Here is a 23,966-nt window from a genome sequence, read left to right as displayed (position 1 = left end):
GAGCCGAGCCCCGCTGCGAGGGGCGCGCAGCGCTCCGCCGCGGCCGCGGGCAGGGCAGCGGCTGCCGTACGCGGCTCCAAGCAGACGGCGCGGACAGCAGTGCTCGTTTTTCCCCTCCGGGCAGCCCGCAGGGCAAACAACGCTCGCGCTTGGCCCGAGCCCCGCGGCGGCCGCACCGCGCGGAGACGGCGTCGCAGCCCTCCCCGGCCGAGGGAGCGAGCGCCTCGCACGCAGGGCTCGGCTTCCTCTGCTCCGGCACGGTCACGAGAGAGGAGAACCCTGCTGAAGAAAGGCCAGGCAGAGACACTCGTCAGCTGCGCTGTCCTTCACGGAAATGTCCATTTGGCTTATTCTACATTCGGCACAGCGCAATACTGCGTGGTCTGAAACCTAGCATTAGCTAGGGGAAATCCCCCGCTTTCAAGAAACCACCATCATGGCAAAGTGGCACTGCTTTTCAGTCCCCAACAGCAATCCCAGAGCCCATTAATATTTACTGCCACAGCAAACACTTGCAATACTGTTTTTCAGGTTGCCCAAGACTGCGCCCTGTATCGGGTACCAGCAATTTTAAGTCCTTCGTTAGTTCACTCTCCTCTCAAAGACATACTCAAAACCTGTAAAGCTAGATTTTCTCCAACTTCATATGGCAGACTAATTACAATAAATACTGTCCAGTCTCCTTAAACTTCTCCTGGGCTGGTTAATAACCAGCATTTGCTAATGAGGATGATGTGGGATCGCCCACATCTTAGAAATGGCATATAAATAGCAGGCTGCCTTCCCTTCCGGTTCTGTATACGCTTAAGGTAAAGCAAAGCTATGGCAAACTATCATACTTCTACAGACAGGCTGTTCCCACTGCAAAAACTTGCACAGGTGCAACAAATTTCAAAAAGTTTTATGTTGGGCAGGAGCCTAAAGGCAGTGCTTTTTATTATCATAGCTGAATCAGACTTGCTCCAAGCCAACAGGAGTGAACTGTGCCCTGCTAGCCTGGCCCAGCAGCGGTGTTCACAGCCCCGTCCCACCCACCTCTCCCGAGTCAGAGGAAAGCAGCTGCATCTGACATTGCACAGGGTGGAGGGCAGGAAATGGGAGCAATACTAAAGGTTTCAAAAGGCCAGTGGAAGAATTCAGAACTCATTAAAAGGGAAATAAAGATTTCATTCTTCACCTTTACTGCTACAATGTCATACGATCATATGACAGCCACACCAATGCTCCTCCTAGATTATCAGGGAGAGCTACACACAAGGAAGGCCACCTCTTGTGTTTGCTCCTAGCTACAGCGAAGGGGACAAAGTAGCATGGTTTATCCTGACAGACCACAACCACTTTTCAAATCAGAACAAGCTCACTACACCCCGAGTGGCACTGCTTTGAGTTTGATTTCTGCTGGTTCACCTTACAAAGTCTCCAGAACAAAACAAGGTTAAACTAAATCTTATTCCTGATATCTGTAAGCCAAAATACAGGTTCTGTCTAAATAAGAGAAAATAAGACAAATTGCTCTTATATGATTAAGTCATTTAGAGGCCCTGAAAATATTTTAATGATCAGACTTCTCATGTTACTAGAACTGTATCTACTGTTTGACTGTTATGGATTGTATAAAAGCATGTAATTTTAACATCTTTGGCAATCAAGGCAAAACCTTTATGTGCATACAGTACACAAATAGGAAGGAAAACTTAAAGTTGGGTAGCTTTCAGAGCAGTCAGGGCAGCACAAGCAACCTGGTAACTCACTGAACTCTGAGAGCAAACATTGCTACTAGTGTGGCTAGCAGACACTGCAGTCTCCTTTAGGAAGTGATAAAGGAGGAAGCACATACCTTACGTTCCTAAGGGAAGTCTTAGGCTTAAATACTTACCAGAAAAATACCACCTCCATTTACAGAAATAGGTAAATCACCTGTTTCACAGTTCAATCACCAATCATGGTGCCTGAAGACATCACTTTAAGAGTCAGTTCATGAGTCCAAACCTGAAGTCTCATAGACAGCTCACTGTACAATGATGTAATTGTTTCATTCACACAAAACACATTTATAATGAAGGCAAGATGTAGTTAAAATTAAGAAATACTTGAACTAAGGCTACCAAACTCATGGTAACTATCCCAAGTATATGCATTAATTACTTTTTCACTTCTCTATAGTACCCCAGACTCACTAAGAGCAGAGAACAGATATTCTCTGCATATTCACGACCAGGGTATAGTCCTGAGGTCTGCTTTTTAACCTAATCTTGCTCAGTTTTGACAGGGCAGAGCTGCCGTTCAGTCAGATGAGCAACTGCATCGAAGCAAGGCTTCTGCAGCATAGTATCATGACAAAGTATCACTAACTTCTCATCTTCCCCCAAAAAAGAAAAGTTCAACCTCCAAGGCAGAGTACCTCCTTCCTCCGCATTATCCAAGTGAATATACTTCATGGCCTTCATCTGTGGAAATTCCTAAAGCCTCAACACTACTCAGATTCTGCTTCCAGTGAGGGCAAGGAGCTGCCCATACGGAAGCTATGTTTAGCACTTTGAAAATCCCACAAAGTGAACACATGATGTACAGTAACAGCGCCAGTATAGGCTTCAGTGTGGACTCTACACCTCTCCCAGGCACTCAGAATGAGGAATGAGACTCTGGATGCTTGGCTTCACTTCAGAGTAGGCGAGCTGTTTACTGTTTTTCTAAGTAAATGCATTCTTAGAGATAAGGTATTTAATATACATGATCAGCTATATCCAATCATACTTACACACATCCTTGACGCAACTTCATTGAAAACAGACCTCTTGAGCTCAACAGTCACAAGGAGGAAATAGAAGCCTCAGCTGTTCTTTAACTATTAAGGCCCCAGCAGCTGTAAGGGCAACACAACCTAAATGATATGTCAAGTGTCCAAGAGAAGATACCGCTCCCCATGCACTCCCATCTCCAGAACTTTTCTGTTTATTCCTTAGACTTGCATTTTTCAGTATGCAGGACAGGAGGTTCTTAGGCCACAGAGTCTTGTTCTAATTGTTCTTTATCCTATTTTGTGATTCCTTTGAACAGTTTTCCAACTGTGCTAATACCTACACTTGTCCTGTAGCTCTGCTACAGCACGGCAAGCTGTTCCATCTCTACTATGTAAGATCCACTTGGACAATTATAAATAGCCTCATTTACTTCCTCACAAATATTTAGCTGTCAAGTTTATATCTGAAGTAGTTAAGTACTCGACAGCCTCATTAAGAGCATCAAGCTAATCCAAGATATCAAATATATACATAGGTTTAAGTAGTCCATTCCCCATGAATGCTCATGAATATTATCTCCTCTTCCCTCCCCAAAGAAACTAAGGACAYCAATAAGTTTACCCACTCAGCATCACCTGCATGCAACATGTCTAYAGTCCTCATCTTCATGCTTCAAAACCAAATTTGTATATTTGTTTCTCTATAGACTTTCTCAAATCACAATCACCAACTTTACTAATGGTTTTTGTTTCGATGGCACCTGCAGTTATTTCCATCTGCTATAAAAAAAAAAAAAAAAGAAGAATCATAGCAAGTTGTAATGCAAAGTAATAAACAATTTATTTTTCTTTACATCAGTCTTTAGCAAAAGAACATTGGTTACATTTAGTGATTCAAATTTCTTGTACCGCATTTTACTGATTTATAACATGGCACTTAAGGGAAGATTCATTTAAACAGTTGCATTTTTTCTTGAAATAAAGTGACTAATTTTCCATTTCTCAGTTAACCATGACTAAATATACAACTCATTAGATTTAAGATTAGCCATTCATTCACTCTTGATGTCTTAGGGAAGAAACRTCTTTCCTGTTCTGAAGCATCTTACCATGTTTACAAAGACTATGAGAAGGGGAGAATCTCTCACAGAAATCACCTAAAAGGCAGAAATTCTTTCTATGTATTACATAGCTTGTAAAAAAAATCCAGTAACACTTAATACCATCTACAGACATATACAGGTAAAGCCGGAATACTGTGCAGTTTTAATAGCTAAACATGTAGTGCACCAGATTTCTGACTATTTAACAGAAACTATTTTAAACAATAGATAGAAGTTTCATCAAAAAGTCATGCATAACTATGAGGATGAAGGAATATCCTGCAGGACGCAACTCAGTGGTTTGGTTTACATAACATACATTGGGAGCCTTGCATAAGAGACTCTTCATACATGTGCATAATCTTAATGTTAAAAAAATAAAGCCTAAAAATGTTCATTACAATACACAAAACTAAGAAATATTAARCAGTTCTATGATCAGCAATTTAAGGTTTTATTTGCATTGACAAGTCAATTTCCTWATAAGTGACAAATGTTAAACCCTCACCCACTGCTTTGGAAGGGTATCCCAAATGTGAATACTTGGTATTTACACAGTTTAGCTTTGCAGATCAAGTCACACTGTATTTTTGTTTGGCTTCATCCAGTTTAAATACTGCCTGTGTATCTTACATATTCTTAGCAAGAGTTATTATTCTTCCAATTTGCCAGATGAAGCATCACTAGAAAACTAGCATTCATCCAAAAACTTTCATAACAGTAAGGCAAGCTTCTGCTGAAGTGGCTTCCTGCTATATTCATCTCAGTTTTGGTCTATGTAGACTTCTAGTGGTCAGAGGTAAGTCTTAGATGCCGGATCAATTTTTTTGACCTTTTAAGGCATCAGTAATGATGCTCAACAAAATGAAATCAGTGTGCTATGAATGCACGTAAAATATCATAAACTCATTTCACAACTGTAAGCTAACAAAATAGAAACATGAATTCCAAAAGCTTCCTACTATTCATGTACTAGATTCACATAGCATAAGAAACTTACTTTTACTGTACAACTGGGTTACAACATCTATGAGTCACAGTAACAAATCTAACCTTCAGCAGAATTGAAAAAAAAAAACCTGTAACATTTTAAGTCATGTTTTGTCAGCTAGCGAACTTCCCAAACAGTTGTCTCAAAGTTAATCTTCGCACTTAATCAATTCAGTGTGAAAACAGGGTCAGTTCATAGGGAAGACTCAAAATAGCCCAATAATAGATTTGTAAAAACAGGGTAGGTACTTACTTCTCAATTATTCATCTTAACATTTCAACTGTTGCCACTGGAAGGAAGATCTTAAATGAAATCTCTTTCTAAGCTTAACACTTGAAAAAAGATGAAAACAAAAAAGACTGAACATTACAGAATATAGTGATTTAGAGACCAGCTCTCTTTCAAAACAGACAGTATAACTAGAAAATTAGAAAAGCTGGTCCCATTTTTATATTCAAATACTAATTGTAAGTAAAAAAGGAATACAGTACATGCAATAATATGAAAAATCTACCTAATAATTCAAGTATGCAATCAACAGTAACAAGAGAATAGCAACTCCCTGGCACACACTGCTTATAACAGACAAGATAGACACATTTTAGAAGACAAGTAACGCAAATCCAGATCATATCATGTTTCCCTCACTAGTAAGGATTTGGCTTATTTGAAATTATGTTACWTAGAAAGATGTATACATTAGGTATCAAAAGAAGTTCAGTAAATTACAGTATTTGCCTCACTTCAGTAAAGTATTTCCCTTCCAGACACACTGTCTTATGATAGGCTTAGAGAACATTACAAACATTCTCAAAGAAAAAAAGTGCTGTGAAACAGAAGCAGAATTTCTCCCCCCCTTAAATTCTTCTGAACAATTACATGCACATACATGACAGAAATCCCACTTGTTCTTGAAACAAAAGAAAACAGATGGCATAGAAGATTCACGTGCTTTATTCCTGATCGGTTTTCATTTTTGCCAATTAACAGCCCACCAAAAGTGAGATTTGCTATCTAGTATTTGAATATTAGTTTTACCATAATCCATCCAGAAACAACATCTAAAACAGACATTCTGAATGGCTGAAGAAAGAATACTGCAAGAGCCTAATCAGAGAACAGTCAGTAAAAAAAARAAAGTCCCGTTTAAAAAACATAGCTAGTAACAAAGTGAGAAAGAATGGCCCTACARTCAGGTTTCCATAGTCAGAAACACTACAGCTACGTGTCTCAAGTTTTTCCTTACACTCACTTGTACAATGTGCATTCAACACTCACAGCAAAGATGAGTACATTCCGAAAATATTGATTTTTTTTCTTCCACAAAAGGATCTTAAGTTTTTGTGTATATGCTGTGGCCTTTAGGCTTGAGTCATTGCTAAATATTTAAGAATCCTAACTCTACCACTATTGTACAATGGTTATACATTCATGCAAAAGTTACTATGTTTCTTTTAAAAAGATCAAGACTTCATCCTATCTGAAACCCTAAATAGGTAGAAGCCCTGCAAATAAATTTTAACATGCCTTTAACATGTACACAACTAATTAGCTACTAAAACATGGCACTTCTGTGGCTAGTCCCATGCTCTGTAACAGCTGGGTTTTGGCTGCAGCTTCCCCTCCCACTACTGCAATGTCTCAAAAAAAAACCTGAATAGGGATAAAATTGACTGAATGATTTGACCTACAAATCCCTTCATATTAACTAGAATTTTTATCAACACAGCTGCCCAAATAAGCATAAATGATGTATATCATTGTTCCAGTATATACTGAACATTCACGTGACAAATAGCTACTTGAATATACATAAAGAATAAAACAAGCGTTCTGATCCGTGATGCATTTCATGTCACTTCAGGAAAAGGCAAAGGAATGCAAAAGTTCTGGTGCTTCATTCCATGCTTTTCTAGTTGTGACCTAAAGAACAGCTAATTTGAGGGCAACATGACAAAAACCATTTACTGAACCAACATGTAAATGAAAAATATGTCCTGCCACATTCTGCCTGTGCTACAAAAAGTACAATTATTCAAAAAAAAATGCAGAACCTAGGCAATGGATGCAGTAAACAGTGATAACCTCCTTACTACCATTTCACAAATAGGCATAAAGAGTGTGCTACAGGAAAACAACTGGCAATTCAGCTGTTTGACTAAACTGAGATATTCATTTAAGTGCTCTATGTACAATTCAATGAACACAGTTGTAAACAGAAGTGTTTGGCCTCCATACAAAGCAGTATTTCTGAAAGTGCTGGGGTTTGGAAATCTGTCCTGCATATTTCCAAAAGCTACTAGTTTACATTCTGTTTGATAGGATTAAAGTGTATCGGAGGTTAACTCACTCAATGAGCTTTGGTCATGATCCCAAAGAAAAGTTTAAGTCAAGTACTTTCAACCATCCTCCTCATCATCACTAATAAGGTCTCTCTTTTCTATGCAGGTGTCTCGTTCCCGTAGGAAATCCTCACGAATGGCTTCAAGTTCAGTTAGTTCAAGACGCACTTTCTCCAGGTGATAGGTCCTCCTGTTCCTGATCTGACGTAATGGGAAAGGATTCAGGTCTCCAAAAGCAATAGCAGTCAGTTTCCTGTAGGATTACACATTAGATGACAGACACTGGTATCTGTAAAGTCACTTTTGAACTTCATCCACATTAACATTTATTACATAGCTGACAATTCTGACTTCTTTACATACCTGACATATCTCATACAAAGTTACCAAGATTTCAAGGAAGTTCTGTAGAGCAGTTTTAAGAGTTACTTCAAGTGACAATACTCTCAAACTCTCACTAGTTTGCAAAGCCATCTTAAAACTCTACATAGTGCTACAGCAATTAGAACCTTGACAACACTGAACAGAAGGTGCAAGCTTGACTGATCAGAGCTTCATTGGCTAGGCATCCAATTATCTGATTATAGATCAGATATTCCACTTCCTTCACATAATTCGTTGCTCATTCTATACCAAGRCAGTTCTTTGCTATCCAAGATAATGAAGTGGTTCAGCAGGCCCAATAAAGCCTGGAATAATACAAGTATAAACAAGGATAGTACAGAATTGTGTAAGCCAAACCTTATGACATAGTTAGAAAGGTCAGGGATTCTGCTGGCTGAAGCATAAAGACCTCTGAGCTAGCGTCAGCTCAAGCTAGTCAGAGCACCCAGTAGAGACCGTAAAAGCAGCCATAGCCCTTCTAGCATCATGCAGCGTAATGGCATCAACTATCACAACAATACACTTACTACCTGATCTGCCTGACTCAGTCCAAAGACCAAGGTAACTATCTCCAAAAAGTCAAGGGTAAGCCCAAGTGCTACACTTGGGCAGCAGTAGCTATAACTCAGGCCTTTGAGACCTAACACTCCTGCTTCTTGGCATGTAGCACCAGAAACCAAGGTAAGCATGTCACTTCTGCTGTCCTACACCCAAAACAAGAARTTACGTACATTCCAGTTCTCCTATTGCCCTTAGTAACCTATTCTAGTTTTATTATCCAACTGAACCCAAATATTAAGTTTGCTTTGGACAGCTTATTTTCTTTAAGGTAGGCTCTCCCTATATTTATCTTTTCAGGTAAACTAGAATTATAAATAATAATTAGTTATAAATAAGCAGAATATATTCCAACAGCTTCCCTACCTGTGCACAAGCGTGCTACGGAACACAAACTGCAYCTGTAGAAAAACTTAACTAGATATACAGGCTATAGCATTCTACAACCCAGACTACAATTATGCGCCTTTGTGCAGACCTTTCTCCATTAGAAAACTTAAAACTAGAATTCATATAAAACAACTTTCAATTCAATTCAGATGTTCACAAATTCCATTAAAAATTTTGATGTTTTCCTGTACAAGATGACTTGTCCATATCAATAATAGATTTCACTCTGCACACTTCTGCACTGGTCTAAGTTTTGATATCATAAAACTTGTACAAAAGCAGTGAGTGGAGCAACAAAGCYGGTGGTCTGAACCACACCTTACTCTCCAATGGAAGATCACACAAATCAGGTCTGGCAGGCAAATCCAGATCCGCTGGGTGGCACTACACTACTACCCAACGTCGTTCTACACGAACTTTCAAAGTTCACGAACAACAATTTACAGACCAGTACGGAGTAAATTTTTTATTGTAAACATCTTTGATGCACTGAATTCTGTCCTCACCTGAACTGTCACCATCTGGCAAAAGATATCTGATTAGTTGCAGGGTGGGGAGAGAACATTGTTAAATCTGTTAAAAGTGTTAAAAACAAAATGAGATCTCTTCTAGCAAGCTTGCCCCCTCCCTTCCCCCTAGCAACGGTAATCATCTTTAAAATAGGATACTTCAGCATCAGAAGTTCAGGCAGGAGACCTAATCATATGCTTTTGCATATTTGTCAAAGGAAAGAAAAGCCAAATCTGTAGCTCTAATGAAACATCTAAAAACCAACAAAATTCTACTCAAATTAAGTGCAAGAACTTTTTTTTTTCCCAATTCTATGCAATTCTAGTTTCTTAGGGTATGTATGTCAAAATGAAAGTCACAGTCAACAAAAAGCAAATATAAGCTACATTCTTAGGTATCAATATATCTCAGACAAAAAAAAAAAGTGGTGGCTTCATTCCCGTATTCCTCTAGTGTACTCTTACCCCAAAACCAAGTACATATTTCTGTTCCTTCCAGATTTGGAATCATGGTCAGCATTTATTTTGGCCACAAACAGCTGAGTACAACAACTGTCCAGCATTTTTTCAAGTCAATGGGGGAACRCTAAGATATCAAGGACCATACTACCCCCTCAGAGCCTTCAGTCGAGGAAGCAGAAGCTGTATCAAGATTTTTACCCTTTAAATTGGGTACAGAATAGTACCAGCAACAGACTAGAGCCAGAATAAGACCATTCAGTTTTAACTTGTATCCAGCCAAAACAAACACAGGAAGTGAAAATAATAAGTTGTTCTTGCTACAGGAGCCAAAATGTAAACCTAGGTCTGTATGGAGCTTATTACAGTAAAAGCGAACATCTCAAATTCCAGTATATTTTTAAATTTTAAACCAGTTGGTCTAAATATCTGTGCAAAATATATATTAGAATGATCCTGCCATGGCTTTTCTTTTTAATCTTGATATGTTGCTCTACAGTCTTGTAAACAGGATAACAGATTAACACYGAAACATTAGGCCTTAATTTACATAACCTGTACTTCCTTTGCAAAGTACTGAGGAATAAAAGGGTGTCTAACATGAAATATCTGCTTCAAAGCATGTTAAAAATCATGCTATATTTATGCAGTATTAGCCTAGATATTAGCAATTCATAAGATACCTAAATTCAGTGAGGGATAGCTAATGTCTAATACTTAAATTTGGGCTTGTTTTTGTTTTAAAGCATTTTATAACAAGTTGCATCCACAATATAGGGTGAGGCTTCTCATCTCCGGTTGGAATTCTGAAGTGCTACTACCATGATACAACTACTAAACAGCAATCTGGCCAAGTCGTCATAACCATTACTGAAAACTCACAACTGCACTTTTATCAGTTTTGCTTTCGTTTCCTTTCATTTTTGTAGCATGAAACAAAGTCATTCAAATAGTTTAAAGAAGCTGCTAGGTAAAGTTGGACTATTGATGAGAAATCTCAGGAATTATATTTTTATCTCTAGTTACTTAATGTCTAAATTAGTATCTAGATTTAAGAAAGCAGGCCACTTCCATATCCTACCACAAGTCTTTCAAATACATGTAAGTTTGAATTACCCACCTAGCATCAAGTATAGTGCGCGTGAAGTATCGAAGGTACTTGAAGATGGACATTGAATCTTGCAGTTTTAAGATCTCTTCCTCTTTATATTTAAAAAGTGCCAGGGCAAATCGGAATATTACCTGATAAAATAATTTAATTAACAGAATGCACCAATTCTCATTTTAATCTACTATAAACTCAAAGGAAAAAAAGAACTACTCTTCCCACAGCCTGCATTTAAGCTATCTAATCATATTCCCCTTTATCTCCATTCTCTGCCACACTGCTCCTCCAAACTCCATCCCCCAAAAGCTGCCAAAAACTTCTGTTATAGAGTAACTCGCACAAGTTGTTCTATCCAGAATATGATCCTGAGTTTATATAGTATAAATTCTTTGAAGTTTGAGTGTCTACTTCTACTTTGTAGAACAAAGACAGCTGGCCCTGCTGAATGCATTACTGAAATTTTGAAAAAGAAATTAAGCTTTGCTTAATAATTGGCAAGTTGTACGTCAGTGCCTTGAACTTCCCCAACACACTGGGAACATTAGRGAACTGATGCTACAGGAATTTGACACCAGCTTGCCAATCAACTTGGGCAGGAGCTGGAGAGGCATTACTTCTCTTCTTCCTGAAAAAGCTTTGGTGAGTTTTGACCCGTCAGTCTGTACCTGGCTACCTTTATAAACTATCTCGAGGTTAAGTGATTTGAAAACTCAAATACAGTGTCTTAGAATGCTCAGATGAGGCCAGCAATCTAGTTAATATACTATTTTTGTCTACTTATACTCCTGTTCTCTCCAGGTCCACACATCTGCTTTTAATGTTATTAGGTTTGAATCCAATGACTTTCCTTGTCCTGCTGATTTTATTTCACTACAATTTCTTGAATGAGAAACACATGAAACAATCTACTCCCCCAGTAATTTGAGATAAGAGCCCAGAAAGTCATTGACTTTTGGACAGTTAAAATTTAAATATCTGTACAATGAAACAAATATTTGCTATAGAGACAAACTAAGTTTTAGCTCTTCAAGAATTTTTGCCTCCTTCAATTAAGCTTTCTTCTTTGTAACAGTATCTCTCATTCTAATACAATTTAATTGATGAACAAAACAGCTGCATGTAGAAGCAGACAGCAACATTTATAAATTTTTTGAAGGTTGAAAATTTGATGGCAGGGAGGAAGAAAAATACTCAGCACTTAGAATTCTTCTGTGTTAACTCAAGCTAACTTGCACAACATAAAATGACAAGTGTTTTGGCTGGCTATTTATGCACATTTACTCCCTCTTTTCATAACAGTGATTTTAACTGACAGGGCTTTTGTGCAACCACCTTCCTCTACCCTTATTCACAGGGCAGCATCTTGTTACCAGATAACAGCTGGAAAAAGTTAGCTCATTCAGCTCACCTTTGGTCCCTCATATAGGAAGGAGTCCCATATTTTAAAAAGGATGTCGCTAACAACGCTGTCCACAAACACCACAAGAAACCAGTTGAAAGTTATAAGAGTATAGTCAACTTTGTACTGCTCAAAATGCGCGTGCAGCCGTGGGAGTTTCTCACTCATTAAATCCTTGAATACACGTTGATCAACCTAGAGACACAAATATGACATTATTGCTCTTAAGTTTTCCAACACTTCAGCAGTTTCAAGGTAGGTCTGTTACCAGCTTGTAATCAATAGTTTTTTCAAGAGCTAGCAGTGAACCCGAGGACAGTCAAGTTAATATATCTAAGCTACACTCATCAACTCCTACACAAAGACCAACATCCCAGCGTGCACCTCCCTTGCTGCCACAACCTATAAGCCATTTAAAATGCCCCCTCGTGTCTAAGGGTCCCTCACAGACTCTGCTGCTGCCACACGTCCCTACTGCTTTGCTGGCGCAGGAGCCCCATAGCAGGGAACAAGCTGGGGAAGCCCTGGAGGAAGGAGGAGCAGCACGTACCAGTGCATCAGCTGGAAACAGAGGAGCACTGCAGCATAAGCTGCTTGTGTCTCTGCAGAACGCATTTGCCCCCCTGCTCTCTCAAAGAGCCCTGATCTCCCCTTCTTTCTGCCCCTGCCCAGTTTTGAGKGAAGGAGGAGAATCAGGTCAGTTAATGTTGCGGAGCAGGCAAGGGGCACAGCTCCCCACCGACTGCAGATCGGGCCTTTCAATGCCACACCAGGGTCCCCGACCCGCTCAGAGTCCTGGGGCTTAGGGCTTGCCTCTGGCAATTCCTCACATCTTACGCCATCCTTTTAGGATAAAGGCAATAATTTCCACTTATTTCAGAAAGGGCAGTTTACCAGTAAGTTTAAGAGCAAAAGTTTTAATTGGCTGCAGTTTACAGGGCCAGGTTTTGTTTTGGCATAGCACATACCTGTGATCCTAGCAGTGTCTTAGTATAATAATCACGCGGCATGAAGACTTCCACTATAGTTACTAGGCACCAGAAAGCATCTTCCTGTTCCAAATACAGAAGTGCAATTGCTACCAACCTGAAAATGGAGTTTATTTAGAGAAAAAAATATTACAATACAACAAGATGTATCAAGAGTTATTACAATAGGACCTTTCTTTCTGTTCAGACACACATGGATTAATAATAGATGACTACACAGCAAAACTATGAATGAAGTTCAAAATGAGATGAGATGGCTCCCAGCCAAGCCCTGAACTCTTACTCAGTTCAATAAGCAAGTATATAAAGGCAAAAGTAAAGTGATTTGCTGGAGATTGTTTTGCCAGGAACCCATGCAAAACAATTAAAAGTTTGCTAGCCTTCAATCTACTACTGTAAGCCCTGGACTTGTTTGTCTTTCCCTTATTGAAGGGAAAAAAAAAAATAAGAGTGGCTCTGGCATTTCACACACAAAATTGTCATAAATTTAGGAAAAAAAATCTTTTGCAGCAAGTTTACCTTAAAAAGGTAAATCTAAATACCTAAAAATTTTTCAAAAAAGACCTTACTTTTTAAAATGAATTTACTAAGGTAAAAAAAAATCAAGATTAAAGAACAACTAACTGCATTCCTGGTTCTCCATTTTCCAATGAGCACTATCAAAGAAAAAACAGAAACAACTGTACTGTCAATGATAGTTTGAATATGAAAGTTACCTCAAATGTATTCCTCAAAATAATCTTATTTTATTTCTGTATGCAAAAGGAGTTGTAATACCACAGAGTCCTGATATCATACAGCTTAAGTTAAGCTTTTAGTGCCTGATAATCTTGTTAAGAGAACCAAAGCAAGGAATAAATATTTAACCTGCTTGTAATTTCTGCAAATATACCCAAATTCTGAATTGTTTCTGGTGAAAACAAAACAAACCAACAAAAAAAAAAGTATCTTAGGCAAGAACGACACTGCTCAGAAAGTCCAAGTTCAATAAAAGCATTTCTGACACCTGATAATCAGAGGCATGTTGCTCCAAAATAGCAAATATTTTCTTCAGAGGTGTCTAGTGGCCAGAGACTGCATTAATGCTAAAAGTACTGTTTACCTACAGAACTACAAAATATAATCGCTCATGACAAGTAGTTAAAAAAAGAATACCTTGATTCTCACAGTACTCACTCCTCCTCTTCAAACTTAACTCCAAATTGTTTTATGTCTTGCAGAACCAAATAACTTCAACTCTGGTGGCTCCATACATGTATTTCATCCCTTTGTCCCCAGTTATATTTTGATTTCTTATCTAGGCTCCTATTAAAGAGCTATCTAAACGTTCCTAAATAACACCACCACCTCTGGGCTGACAATTCTAAAATGAAGTTTATTGCTCTTCCCTTATCTTTCATAATGAAATATTGAAAATGAGGGTGAATCAATATCTTTAGGTGTAAACTAGAATTAATTTGTTTCCCCAACTCTCTCTACTTCCTCTATTGCCTTAACCCATGTAATATCTGAATCTGCTCCTTAAGAGACTTGTAATAGAATTATACCATATTCAGAAATAGGAAGGAAGGGAATAAATGAAGAGAATGAGGGATAGCATCTGCCCTTCTTCCCAGCAAGAGAAGCTTCCCTTTATATCAAATTTCCCTACTAATTTATTTATTTTTCATTTCTGAATATTTCAGAAAGGCAGTTTGCAGGGATTTCTGCTTCTGGGCAAGGCTTATATAAAACAAAGCAGAGAAACTGAACACAAGAACAAGCTAAAAGCACCAACTCAATTTGAGAATGGTTCCTTTTGAAAAAACCTTGGGGTAGGGAGAGTGGCTYTACCACTTCTCACTGCACCTTCTCTAATACACCCATCCCCTTCTGCAGGACAGATTTTAAATGATAAAGTTCCTCTGGTTCCAAAGGCTTATTCCTATTCYAGTGTGTAAATTTATGCAAAAAAGGACATCTGTGGAACCTCTTCACATGGACACTGAGAGGTGAGGGACTTAATATACCTGCTTCAGATAACGCCTTTCTGCATTTACAGATCTCAAAGTATTGAAACTATTACAGCAAATACCAATTGCAAGGCAGTACTTAAATTCTTAGCCTTGTAGCAAGATCTCTCAAATTCACTTTAACTCCAGTGTAACACATCCTGAATAAAATAGAGATTTGTGGCCTTTACAGTACTAAAATCTTTGCTTATTAAAAAAAAAAAAAAACTCCCACGCTAACAAATTCTCACACAAAAGCTGACATGAAGACAATTCAAAACCTACATTTTGAAATTATTTCACAAGAAATGGGTTTTCAATTCCAGTTCTTTTGTAAAGCTGTACTTAAGTTTCATTATCCCATTTTTTAAACATAAATATTTAAGTTAGTTTCTTATTAAAAACTGCAAACAAACCCATAGGGAAATTTGCTGGCTAGAATTATGATGTTCTATATATGTAATTTGAAAGGTTCATCAAATGTTTCTCTACATTATTACAACTCAAGATTTTTACTTTACAATTTACCTGTTCAGACCTTGGCAATATCCTATATCAGGATTTCTCCATGAAAATGCCAGCAATACATTTCGCAGCTTCTGGATCCCCTCAGATGTTGGTGAAGAATAATGTTTGTTGTTTGGCAAAGTTCTCAAGAGATCTAACTCAACTTGTTTAGATGCCGGATTTTGTTTTTCAAGAGCGTTTTGAAGCAAGGTTTGGAAATACCCAGGAACAGTGCTGTCCTTGAATTTTTTAACATGGAGATTGACACACCATTTCCACATCTTAGAACGATGTTCATGTGGAATTCCAGATCGTATAAGATTCTTTAGTTCTACACAGCGTATCATCTCTCTATTCATCATACTTGCCAGATAATTTTCCCATTTTACCCCTGTAGAGATCTCTCTATTTTCACTGAGAGAAAGAGATCTCAGGTCCAAAGCTCGTGATTTTGCTACAAGTTTTTCCTCGTCATCATCCTCTGGGACTGTCTGAAATCCATATATATCATATTCGCTGTAAGAAAAAAAGAATGTAGAATCCTAAAAAGGTGTTCAGKAGTTCAACATTCTCAGGTTCCCAATCTAAAGTTACTTCAAATATTCCCCTAAAGTCACTCCCCAAAATTTTCAAGAAATTTTAACTACTTAACCTTTCTTCTATACCATATCTTAAGACTAAATCCTTATTCAGAAAGATGGTCTTCAGTTCAAAGTATATCAGTGCACAGATTTTAAGTGACTTATCTAAGAACATGAAGTCAACGGCACTCATTTCTTCACTAGTTCAGCTTCAGTAACTATCCTGCAATATTTAATTCTAAATTTCAAACTTCTACCTAAAACAAATACTATATCTGCTCATAAGGCCTAAAGAAATTCATGACTATACTGTTATTCATTAATGGATGTACACTAAAAAAAACACTCAAATTCCAAAAATATATCTCCACTGCCTGTTTTCTAGTGCTAGAGCCTGGCCCATCAACATCTACTGGTGAAGATACATTGAACAGGAGTTCCTGAACAGCAGTACGTGATCTATCTCAGAGCCAGGCGCTATCTGCCAATGACAGTACTTGCTGCTTCTGCTACAGAAAGTGATGCCCCTAAAAAATTGCACCATTTACCTTAATAAGATGTTTATATAAATACACAGGCATATATACACAAATTTGTTTTAATAGAACTGAATTACCTGACCAGATGTGGTTTGAAAAATGCTTGTTCTGGTTGTTCACTAGTTTCTGCTTTCAAAGCATCTTCTAGTAGCTGTGTAATGACCTCACGAGTAGAGCTCTGCTCCTCAGAACAAACAGGAGTCTTCATTTCTTGAAGTAAGATCAAATATTTACTTTCTATCTGACACAGTTTCGCTTCCAAGCTAGTATACTGCAGAAAAGAATATAATATATAAGGCATTCAGAAACTTGGTTTCATGGAACACTTAAATTATGGCTCAATATATTTTTATCCAGTCTATGGATGCTTAGAAATTTGAAGCCCAAGAAAAGCTACCTTACTTTCCCACTTTTGCACCACTAGAAAACTACTAAATACTGATTTTATTGTACTACTGTAAAATTTTGCATGTAAAATACTTCTGAAACAAAACTGAGATGCTTGTTACTTTTTACAAAGTCTTTTCAGCTGAATAGTAGCCCAAAGACTTTGCCTCACATGTTTTTACACAAAAATACAATAATTTCACTGTACAAAGTATACCTCTACCATTTTGTGCTCTTAAAGTATCAGCTTTATTCTACGCACAGCTGAACACAAAAAACTTCATCTTAACTAAATATACAATGTCTAAATTACATAGGTGCAGATACCGACCAGTTACAGCATGCAATAATGATCACAGGTTTTTATGTCAAAAATATAGCCTTTAGACCTTATCATTAGGTACACAGTTTCCAAAAAACAAAATAAACCCTACTGAACAATAGCTGCAGGTATCTTTCTTCAACGACAGATTTAGTACATATGTACATATGCATACTTCCCTTGCCCAAAGCAATCAAAATATTTACTATTAACTATGAAAACATGCCGCATTAGTCTGACCTTTGCCTGCCATTCTCTCTCTCTTGCTTCCGCATTCCTTCGTAGAGCAGAAAGTTCCAAAATCTCCTTATTTAAAAATTTATTCTGGGTCTTATAACCCTGAAGATTGTCCTGTGGATTAAAGAAAGCAAGCTGGATTTTTAATTAAAAAAACTCACAAATAGTAAACACCTACCAGAGCAAGTATATCACAGAATACAGAGTAAACAGCTAACAGAACTGATCAAAAATATCAGGATGAAACTAAATGTGTCTCTGGTCTCCATATTAGGCAAGTAGACACRCCAGATATGAGTGCACAGTAGCGCTCTGGACAGAAGGCAGTGGCTTCCTGGTGGCTGCCGCCTGGAGGGACAGCCCTGCCAGGCTGCCCCGCACGGGAGAACAGCACATGCAGGAAACACTAGAGAAGCTGTGGTGCTACACCCTGGCCAGAAGCACAAAACAGGCAACACAAGGGGAAGCAGGACCAAATGCCCTTGGTTTTGGTTACCTTCACCATTCCTCATTTAGGGTACAAGTTTGACGTGTCTCCATACAAGTCTTCCACAACAAGCTTCCCCAGTTAACCCACAAAGCCCTGAGCTACACATACCACCTCTGAAACTTGAGGTTGTGGGATGAAAGAAAGGTGGTACCCTCGCAACAACTACACTACTCTCTCACTCCACAGCATCTGTCATCTGCAGCTTCAGCTTTGTTCTGCTTTTTGCCAAGACTACTGATTTCCACAGTTTCAAWTTTATTTTCTAAAACTTCGTAGGCTCAAATGTAGGAAAGAAAATTAGAAATATCTGGATATGTTTTAGTAAAGGATTCACTTGTATTCCAAATGACTGGATTGTAATCAGTTTGGAATACAACATTTATCCAATGAAGTTTATTTAAAACAAGAATTTAAGCAAAAGAGGTAGTTTCAAACTCCACTAAGACAACCTCTGATACATTCAACCAAGGTAGGTTAGAGGGAAAAATTGCATTGAGAGAGTCTGGAGTAACATTAGTAACAGATTATTATACTCCTATTCCCCTTTTCTCCTGAGATTTCCCCCTCCTCTTTTGTCATTCCACATGCTTTTTTCCTCACTTTTGAAATCCATAGTCTCCTTTTGGTTTTAAAGAAAACTTCTGGTCGTTWTCCTCCATGCTTATATTTTCCTCTTACCCTTACTTCTTTCCTGTTCCTTTGATTACTTCTCACATCACTTCTCCACACCAATGATTAAGTTACTGAAAGCATGATACACTGTACTATAGACKTACGGACCAGCTCAGAAGTCTAACAGTCCCATTTAGATTGCCACACAACAGGTTCAAAGTGTAGATTCCAAGCAGAGAAAGCCTCAGGTGATGAGTATCTTGGAGAAATGCTGTAGCGATCTCCCCAGACAGTATAGCAGACTAGAAAGTTTATAGGGAGCAGAGATTCCCCTATCCACCAAGACAGAGACATTGCTCTTACTTTTAGTCTGTCCAGTTCCTGTAGTTCCTTATTAATACAGGTAGCCATTGAGGAATTTACTGCTCCACTTTGGGAGGATGTATTGTCCTCGCATTCACTGAGTTGACGTGAGAGTTTCATGATCACCTCATCTTTAGCTTGAATAGTTTCCATCAACATACCCAACTGCTCATTGAGTTCTCCAACTTTACATTTCAGATTCTTTACTTCCTGCTGGAGACTGTCTTTTTCCAGATTTAACTTTTCAAGCTGGTTGTTGAGACCCAAAATTTGGTCATCTTTTTGGTGCAACAGTTCTAACTTGTCTTTGGGAACCCCCTCACAAAGACGGCTTGCAAAATATTTATCATATTGGGAAGACCGGACTGTTTGCTGCAGAAGTCGCACAAGTTCCTGAGGAGAATAAAAACAGAGGGAGAGACTGAAGTGAAGAAAGTAGAAATCAGGAGATTTTATGGCTTTAAGAGACAGGCATTAGGTTAAAAACATTCTTACAATTCTTCCACTTTGTTTTCTGCTTTCTTATTAAAAAAGGACAAGTACCCTGGACCAAATATCCTGGACCATTGCAAATATTATTGGCTTGCATGAAAGATGTATGGTTTGCACAGGGGACTGTTGGCATACACATATAAAAAGCTGCTCTTAAGGCAGTTGCTTAGAGTAATAGCCTACCTGAATCCTTGCTAGTACAAGATCCTATTCTGACTTTCAACAAAATAAAAGTTTACTGTGTACAAAACCCAGGATAAGTCCTGAACTATTCCTCTACTGAGTATACCATCCAATATCCAGTGAAGGCTGCAATTTGTAAAAAAGTTAAGATTAGTAAAGAAAAATATTGTAACAGGAAGGGTTTGCCTCAGCTCTACTAGAAGCTCTTTGAAAACCAAACTGCAAAAAAGCTACAAGATAATATTCCTTCAATTCCAAATCAACAACACTAYGAAAGCAAGAAGAGCTTGCAAGAGATTGTTCACCTGTAACTCACTAATATGGATTAGTACCTTCCTCATTTCCCATGTTTGGTTACTGATATAACACTGTGGGACCATAAGGAGGGTAAGTTCAACCCTAGAAAGATTTGCAAGACAGATCAGTGAAATGTTTTTGTTTTTTTTTTCTTCTTTGTGAATAGTGTTTGGACACTAACCAAGAAAGCAAGGAAAGAGATAGGAATAAGTTTTATGGAATTCCTGAGAACCTGAGGGTCCAAGGAGAAAAAAAAAACTATCCAGAAATTAGCAAAGATTTGAAAATTCTTAAAGACATGCCTTGAATGAGCCATATACCTTAAGACTGCTGCAAAGCAGTAACAAATTAGGACTCTCCACCCCAACAAGTTAAAAGGAATAGGAGAAAGCTGGAACTATATGCTCAAATACCAAGCTATCATCATCATCAGACATCTGAAGGACCCAATAGATTTTTGAGGGAAAGGCTGAGAAACTAGATATTCTTTTCCTTCATTGTGCTTTGACATTCTTCAGGTATTAGGTTAATGCCAGTTGGCTGAACTTTCATAGTTACTAAGCAGCAGGATGATTTTGTGGTCATAGTTCAGTCATAACCAGGTGCTCTGATTATCAAAAATAGTATCACTCAGACTGATAAATGGCATGCCAGTAGTCATTAAGTTACCAAATTATCACCAACAGAAACTAGTCAAAGCAATAAATGCTAGAACTTGCCTGTAAGCAACAGCTGCAGAGTAGGTTATCAACTCCTATCTACTCTCTACTAAAATACAATATAAAATCTGTCTAGGTTGCCAGGAAAACATCCTACTGGTATGCTGCCACCATGAATTTCAGTTTTAATGCAGCCCAATATCAAGTCAAAATATCTTCAGCTACCTGAAAGACATTTTTCTTTCTTTCCTTTTTTTTTTTTTTTAAGCAAGAGAAGTAGCTGTAGAAGCAATGTTTCATTAGATCAGTGAATATGGTGGACAGGCTTCTCACAGAACCTGGCTCAGATATGCAAACATTATTCTTGAGAGATGATACCACTTAAACATGGGGCTTAAATTTATTTTTGCTTGCTCTTTGATAATTTCACACATTGGGAAATACAGTAGCAACTCCAAGTAAAACCTAACAACAAGCAGAAATACTTTGATTTTTAGCTGAAAGTATTTAATAAATCTGAGCTAACAGAGGGCATACAAGCACCAACACTATGAGGGCAAAACTACATCCATAGGCCTGCAGTTAGGTCTACCATTTATAAAACATGTCTGTGATGATGCACTTAATTAAAAAGGGGATAGAAGTTAGTGCCCATTCTTCTACCCCATCCACCAGATCACATAAAGGAAAAAAAATAGGATTTGAAAGTAGGAATTACAAATGGTGAAGACAGCTCTGATTACCTGCCAGGATCCTGGCAGACAACAAGAAAGTTAGCTTCAGAGACTGAACAAGATACATATATGCTAAAGAGTCACTGAATATTACGCAAATGAAAGCTCTGTGCACGGATCTAGTCTTCAAAGGATGCAAGACTTGGTTGTTGTTTCAAACCTTTGGTTTTGAGAACAGAAGTTCATTTAGCACTATTTTACAAGAAATCACCATCTCTTAATTAAAATTAGATGGCTATAAAGGGTAAGAACACAATYCCCTGTCAGATCTGTTTGCATTTGTGCACCTTGCTTGAAGTGCTTAATTACCTTTTGGCTCGAAAGATCTTTCTTTAACTTTTCCAACTCTTCTTGCTGGCTTTGATATTTCAGCTGCAGTTCAGAAAATAGTTTGTTGCCATTACCAGTACACCACTCAGTTGGAGACGAGTCGCTGCTGTTCCGGTTTTTGCTTGATCCAATCATGTCTTTTAACGGGCGTCTTGATTTATGTGGAATGCGGCCAAAATCAAATGGAAAAGCTGAACTAGTCAGTCCTGTGTAAAACAATTTCTTCTAGTTCAATTCACTTCATAAAAAGGCATTTCAATACATTCAACCTTTCTCTAAAAAATATGCTCATCAAAATTAGATTCTTAGCAGTATTTAAATAGCCTAGTACAAGTGTTAAACATGGCGTATTTTTCCAAATCACTTCCTTTGGTGGGAAAAGTGTACAGCTCAAATAAGTCCCATGCCTGCCTCCATCCCTCAAAAGAGATTTACCTCATAAGTGAATGGTTATGAAACAAAGCCCCTGATTAATAACATAGAACTTTACATTTCCCTACATAAAATTGAAGGCACCACGGCAAAGCATCTTTGTTAAGGAAAAGCTTCAAATAATTCATTAACTCAGTAGCCATTACAGCAAATATTTGATACCAAAACATTTTGTTCTCTTGAGGCATTCAATGTAAGGTTTACCTCCATTCATGTAACTATAGGAGTATATTTAAAGAGAAGAATGTTTTCTAACAGATTAAATCACTTGGACAGCTGAAGTGGTCTTAAGGAGCTGTAAACACATCTTCACAAGGTTACTGCAGACATTGATCAAATATAAGAACCTGTTACAATGTATAGATGAGCTGCTGCTGCTCAAGCATCCTCACCTTACTCCCTACTTTAGAAGCAAGACACCGAATATTATATGAAGATTTTAAAGCACGAAGGCAATTCTACTTCAGTTGTTAGCTCTGAATAAAGGATAATCAAAAGCCCCAAGTCTTCCCTTTACCCTACAACTTTGTACTGTAAGTGAGAAAAATAAAATTAACATGCTCAAGGAACCCAAAACAATGGCTAAGAAGAGTTCTCACATATCCAGCTAGCCAGGGACTTTTAAATTATTCCTTAGGCATTTGAAATTTAAAAGAATTTGCATTTGGTTTGTGAAGAAAGGATAAGTCCTTGCTGATTTCCTGGAGATGCACATATAGTATAATATGCTAAAGAAGAAAAGGTATAAAAGGCTCCCCATCTTTCCCCTCAGTTCTACCTTTACTTCCTTCTGCCAGGTGCTTCCTTTTTTCTTCTAGGACCATTGAGTCCTCCAAGTCTTTTGGGGTTGGATCCAGCAATTCCCACTCTTCACTGGTATAAAATATGCTCTTGCGGTTTTCATTATTTCCTTTTCTTAAGGAGGACATTGAATTTCTGTAAAAAAATATAGCAGTCAAAATGACAATCTCCATTCTTTATCCATTTTATAAAGGGGATTTCAACCACTGCAATCAAAAAAAAAGCAAATTAAAAATAAGCAAACACACACAAAATCAATACCATAAAAGCTCAAAGCATGTTCTCACAGCACATACAAGCACCTGCCATCAACTGTCTTGTGTTTCAAGAGACAGTAGAATTACTTGGCTCTAATAGAATATTAATATACCAAGAGACCCCTATGGTCTTTCATATCATTCTGTTTTATCTTTGTTTTGGCAGGGAGGAAAGAACGTAAGATTTAGAAGCAGTGTCTGTTTCTTGACCAGTTATTTTAGCTTAGAATTTTAGGATAAGTGCCAAGCATGAAACAGAACAGTATGCAGTCAAAACGCCTGTATGTTAGTGTGTCATGTCCTGGCTTAATATCAAACTTGGGATTATCCAAGAGACCTGCGGTGGCTGCAGAGCTGATGACAGACTCCTTAGCAATTTCCTTCTTAAGGTGGAGCACTACCAATTATCTGCAAGAAAATTTCAGAGGTAACTGCTAAACTCCAACCAAATAGCTTTATAGAAAAAAACATTTTTTCATGAGCAGAATCAGATTCACTCACCTAACATTCCCCAAAGCCATCAAGTGACCAGGAATGTTCAAGTCCACACTTACGTGTGATCCAAAGCACATATCAGAGTAGCTCAGTGTTGTAAAGTCATTGTTCAGTTGGAGAAGATTCTACCACATAAACCCACATGAATCGATTGCCCATTTTAGACGTAAAGTTAGAAACAAACAGCTTTAGTATCTCAGCATTTTCTCCACAGTCTTTATAGATGGAGGCTCATTAAAACGCTTATTTTTCAGCCACACTGACTCTGCTTTTAATCTGCAAACC

The 23,966-nt window shown here is 38.0% G+C and overlaps 2 protein-coding genes across 2 annotated transcripts in view; both read right to left on the bottom strand.

Moving 5' to 3' along the window:
- DAPK2 (death associated protein kinase 2) overlaps positions 1 to 2,814 on the bottom strand; it is a 57,707-nt gene extending 54,893 nt beyond the window's left edge. The window contains exon 1 of the mRNA XM_085303246.1: positions 2,759 to 2,814. Within this exon, the coding sequence (XP_085159372.1) occupies positions 2,759 to 2,764 (6 nt within the window). The 5' untranslated portion in view covers positions 2,765 to 2,814. The remainder of the gene's footprint in view (positions 1 to 2,758) is intronic.
- Positions 2,815 to 3,556: 742 nt separating this feature from the next.
- Positions 3,557 to 23,966, bottom strand: part of TBC1D2B (TBC1 domain family member 2B) — a gene marked incomplete at its 5' end in the record, with an annotated part of 39,194 nt that continues 18,784 nt past the window's right edge. The window contains 10 exons of the mRNA XM_085303649.1: positions 3,557 to 7,429; positions 10,597 to 10,718; positions 11,993 to 12,178; positions 12,952 to 13,069; positions 15,492 to 15,986; positions 16,668 to 16,861; positions 17,540 to 17,650; positions 19,002 to 19,394; positions 21,676 to 21,902; positions 22,907 to 23,064. Of these exons, the coding sequence (XP_085159775.1) occupies positions 7,234 to 7,429; positions 10,597 to 10,718; positions 11,993 to 12,178; positions 12,952 to 13,069; positions 15,492 to 15,986; positions 16,668 to 16,861; positions 17,540 to 17,650; positions 19,002 to 19,394; positions 21,676 to 21,902; positions 22,907 to 23,064 (2,200 nt within the window). The remainder of the gene's footprint in view (positions 7,430 to 10,596; positions 10,719 to 11,992; positions 12,179 to 12,951; positions 13,070 to 15,491; positions 15,987 to 16,667; positions 16,862 to 17,539; positions 17,651 to 19,001; positions 19,395 to 21,675; positions 21,903 to 22,906; positions 23,065 to 23,966) is intronic.

Source organism: Rhea americana, unplaced genomic scaffold (assembly GCF_003343005.1).
Source record: "Rhea americana isolate MKP2758 unplaced genomic scaffold, rheAme1 scaffold_2, whole genome shotgun sequence".
NCBI classification, from domain to species: domain Eukaryota; kingdom Metazoa; phylum Chordata; class Aves; order Rheiformes; family Rheidae; genus Rhea; species Rhea americana.
The sequence above is the reverse complement of the archived record's forward strand: the minus strand, read 5'-3'. Positions and strand labels throughout refer to the sequence as shown.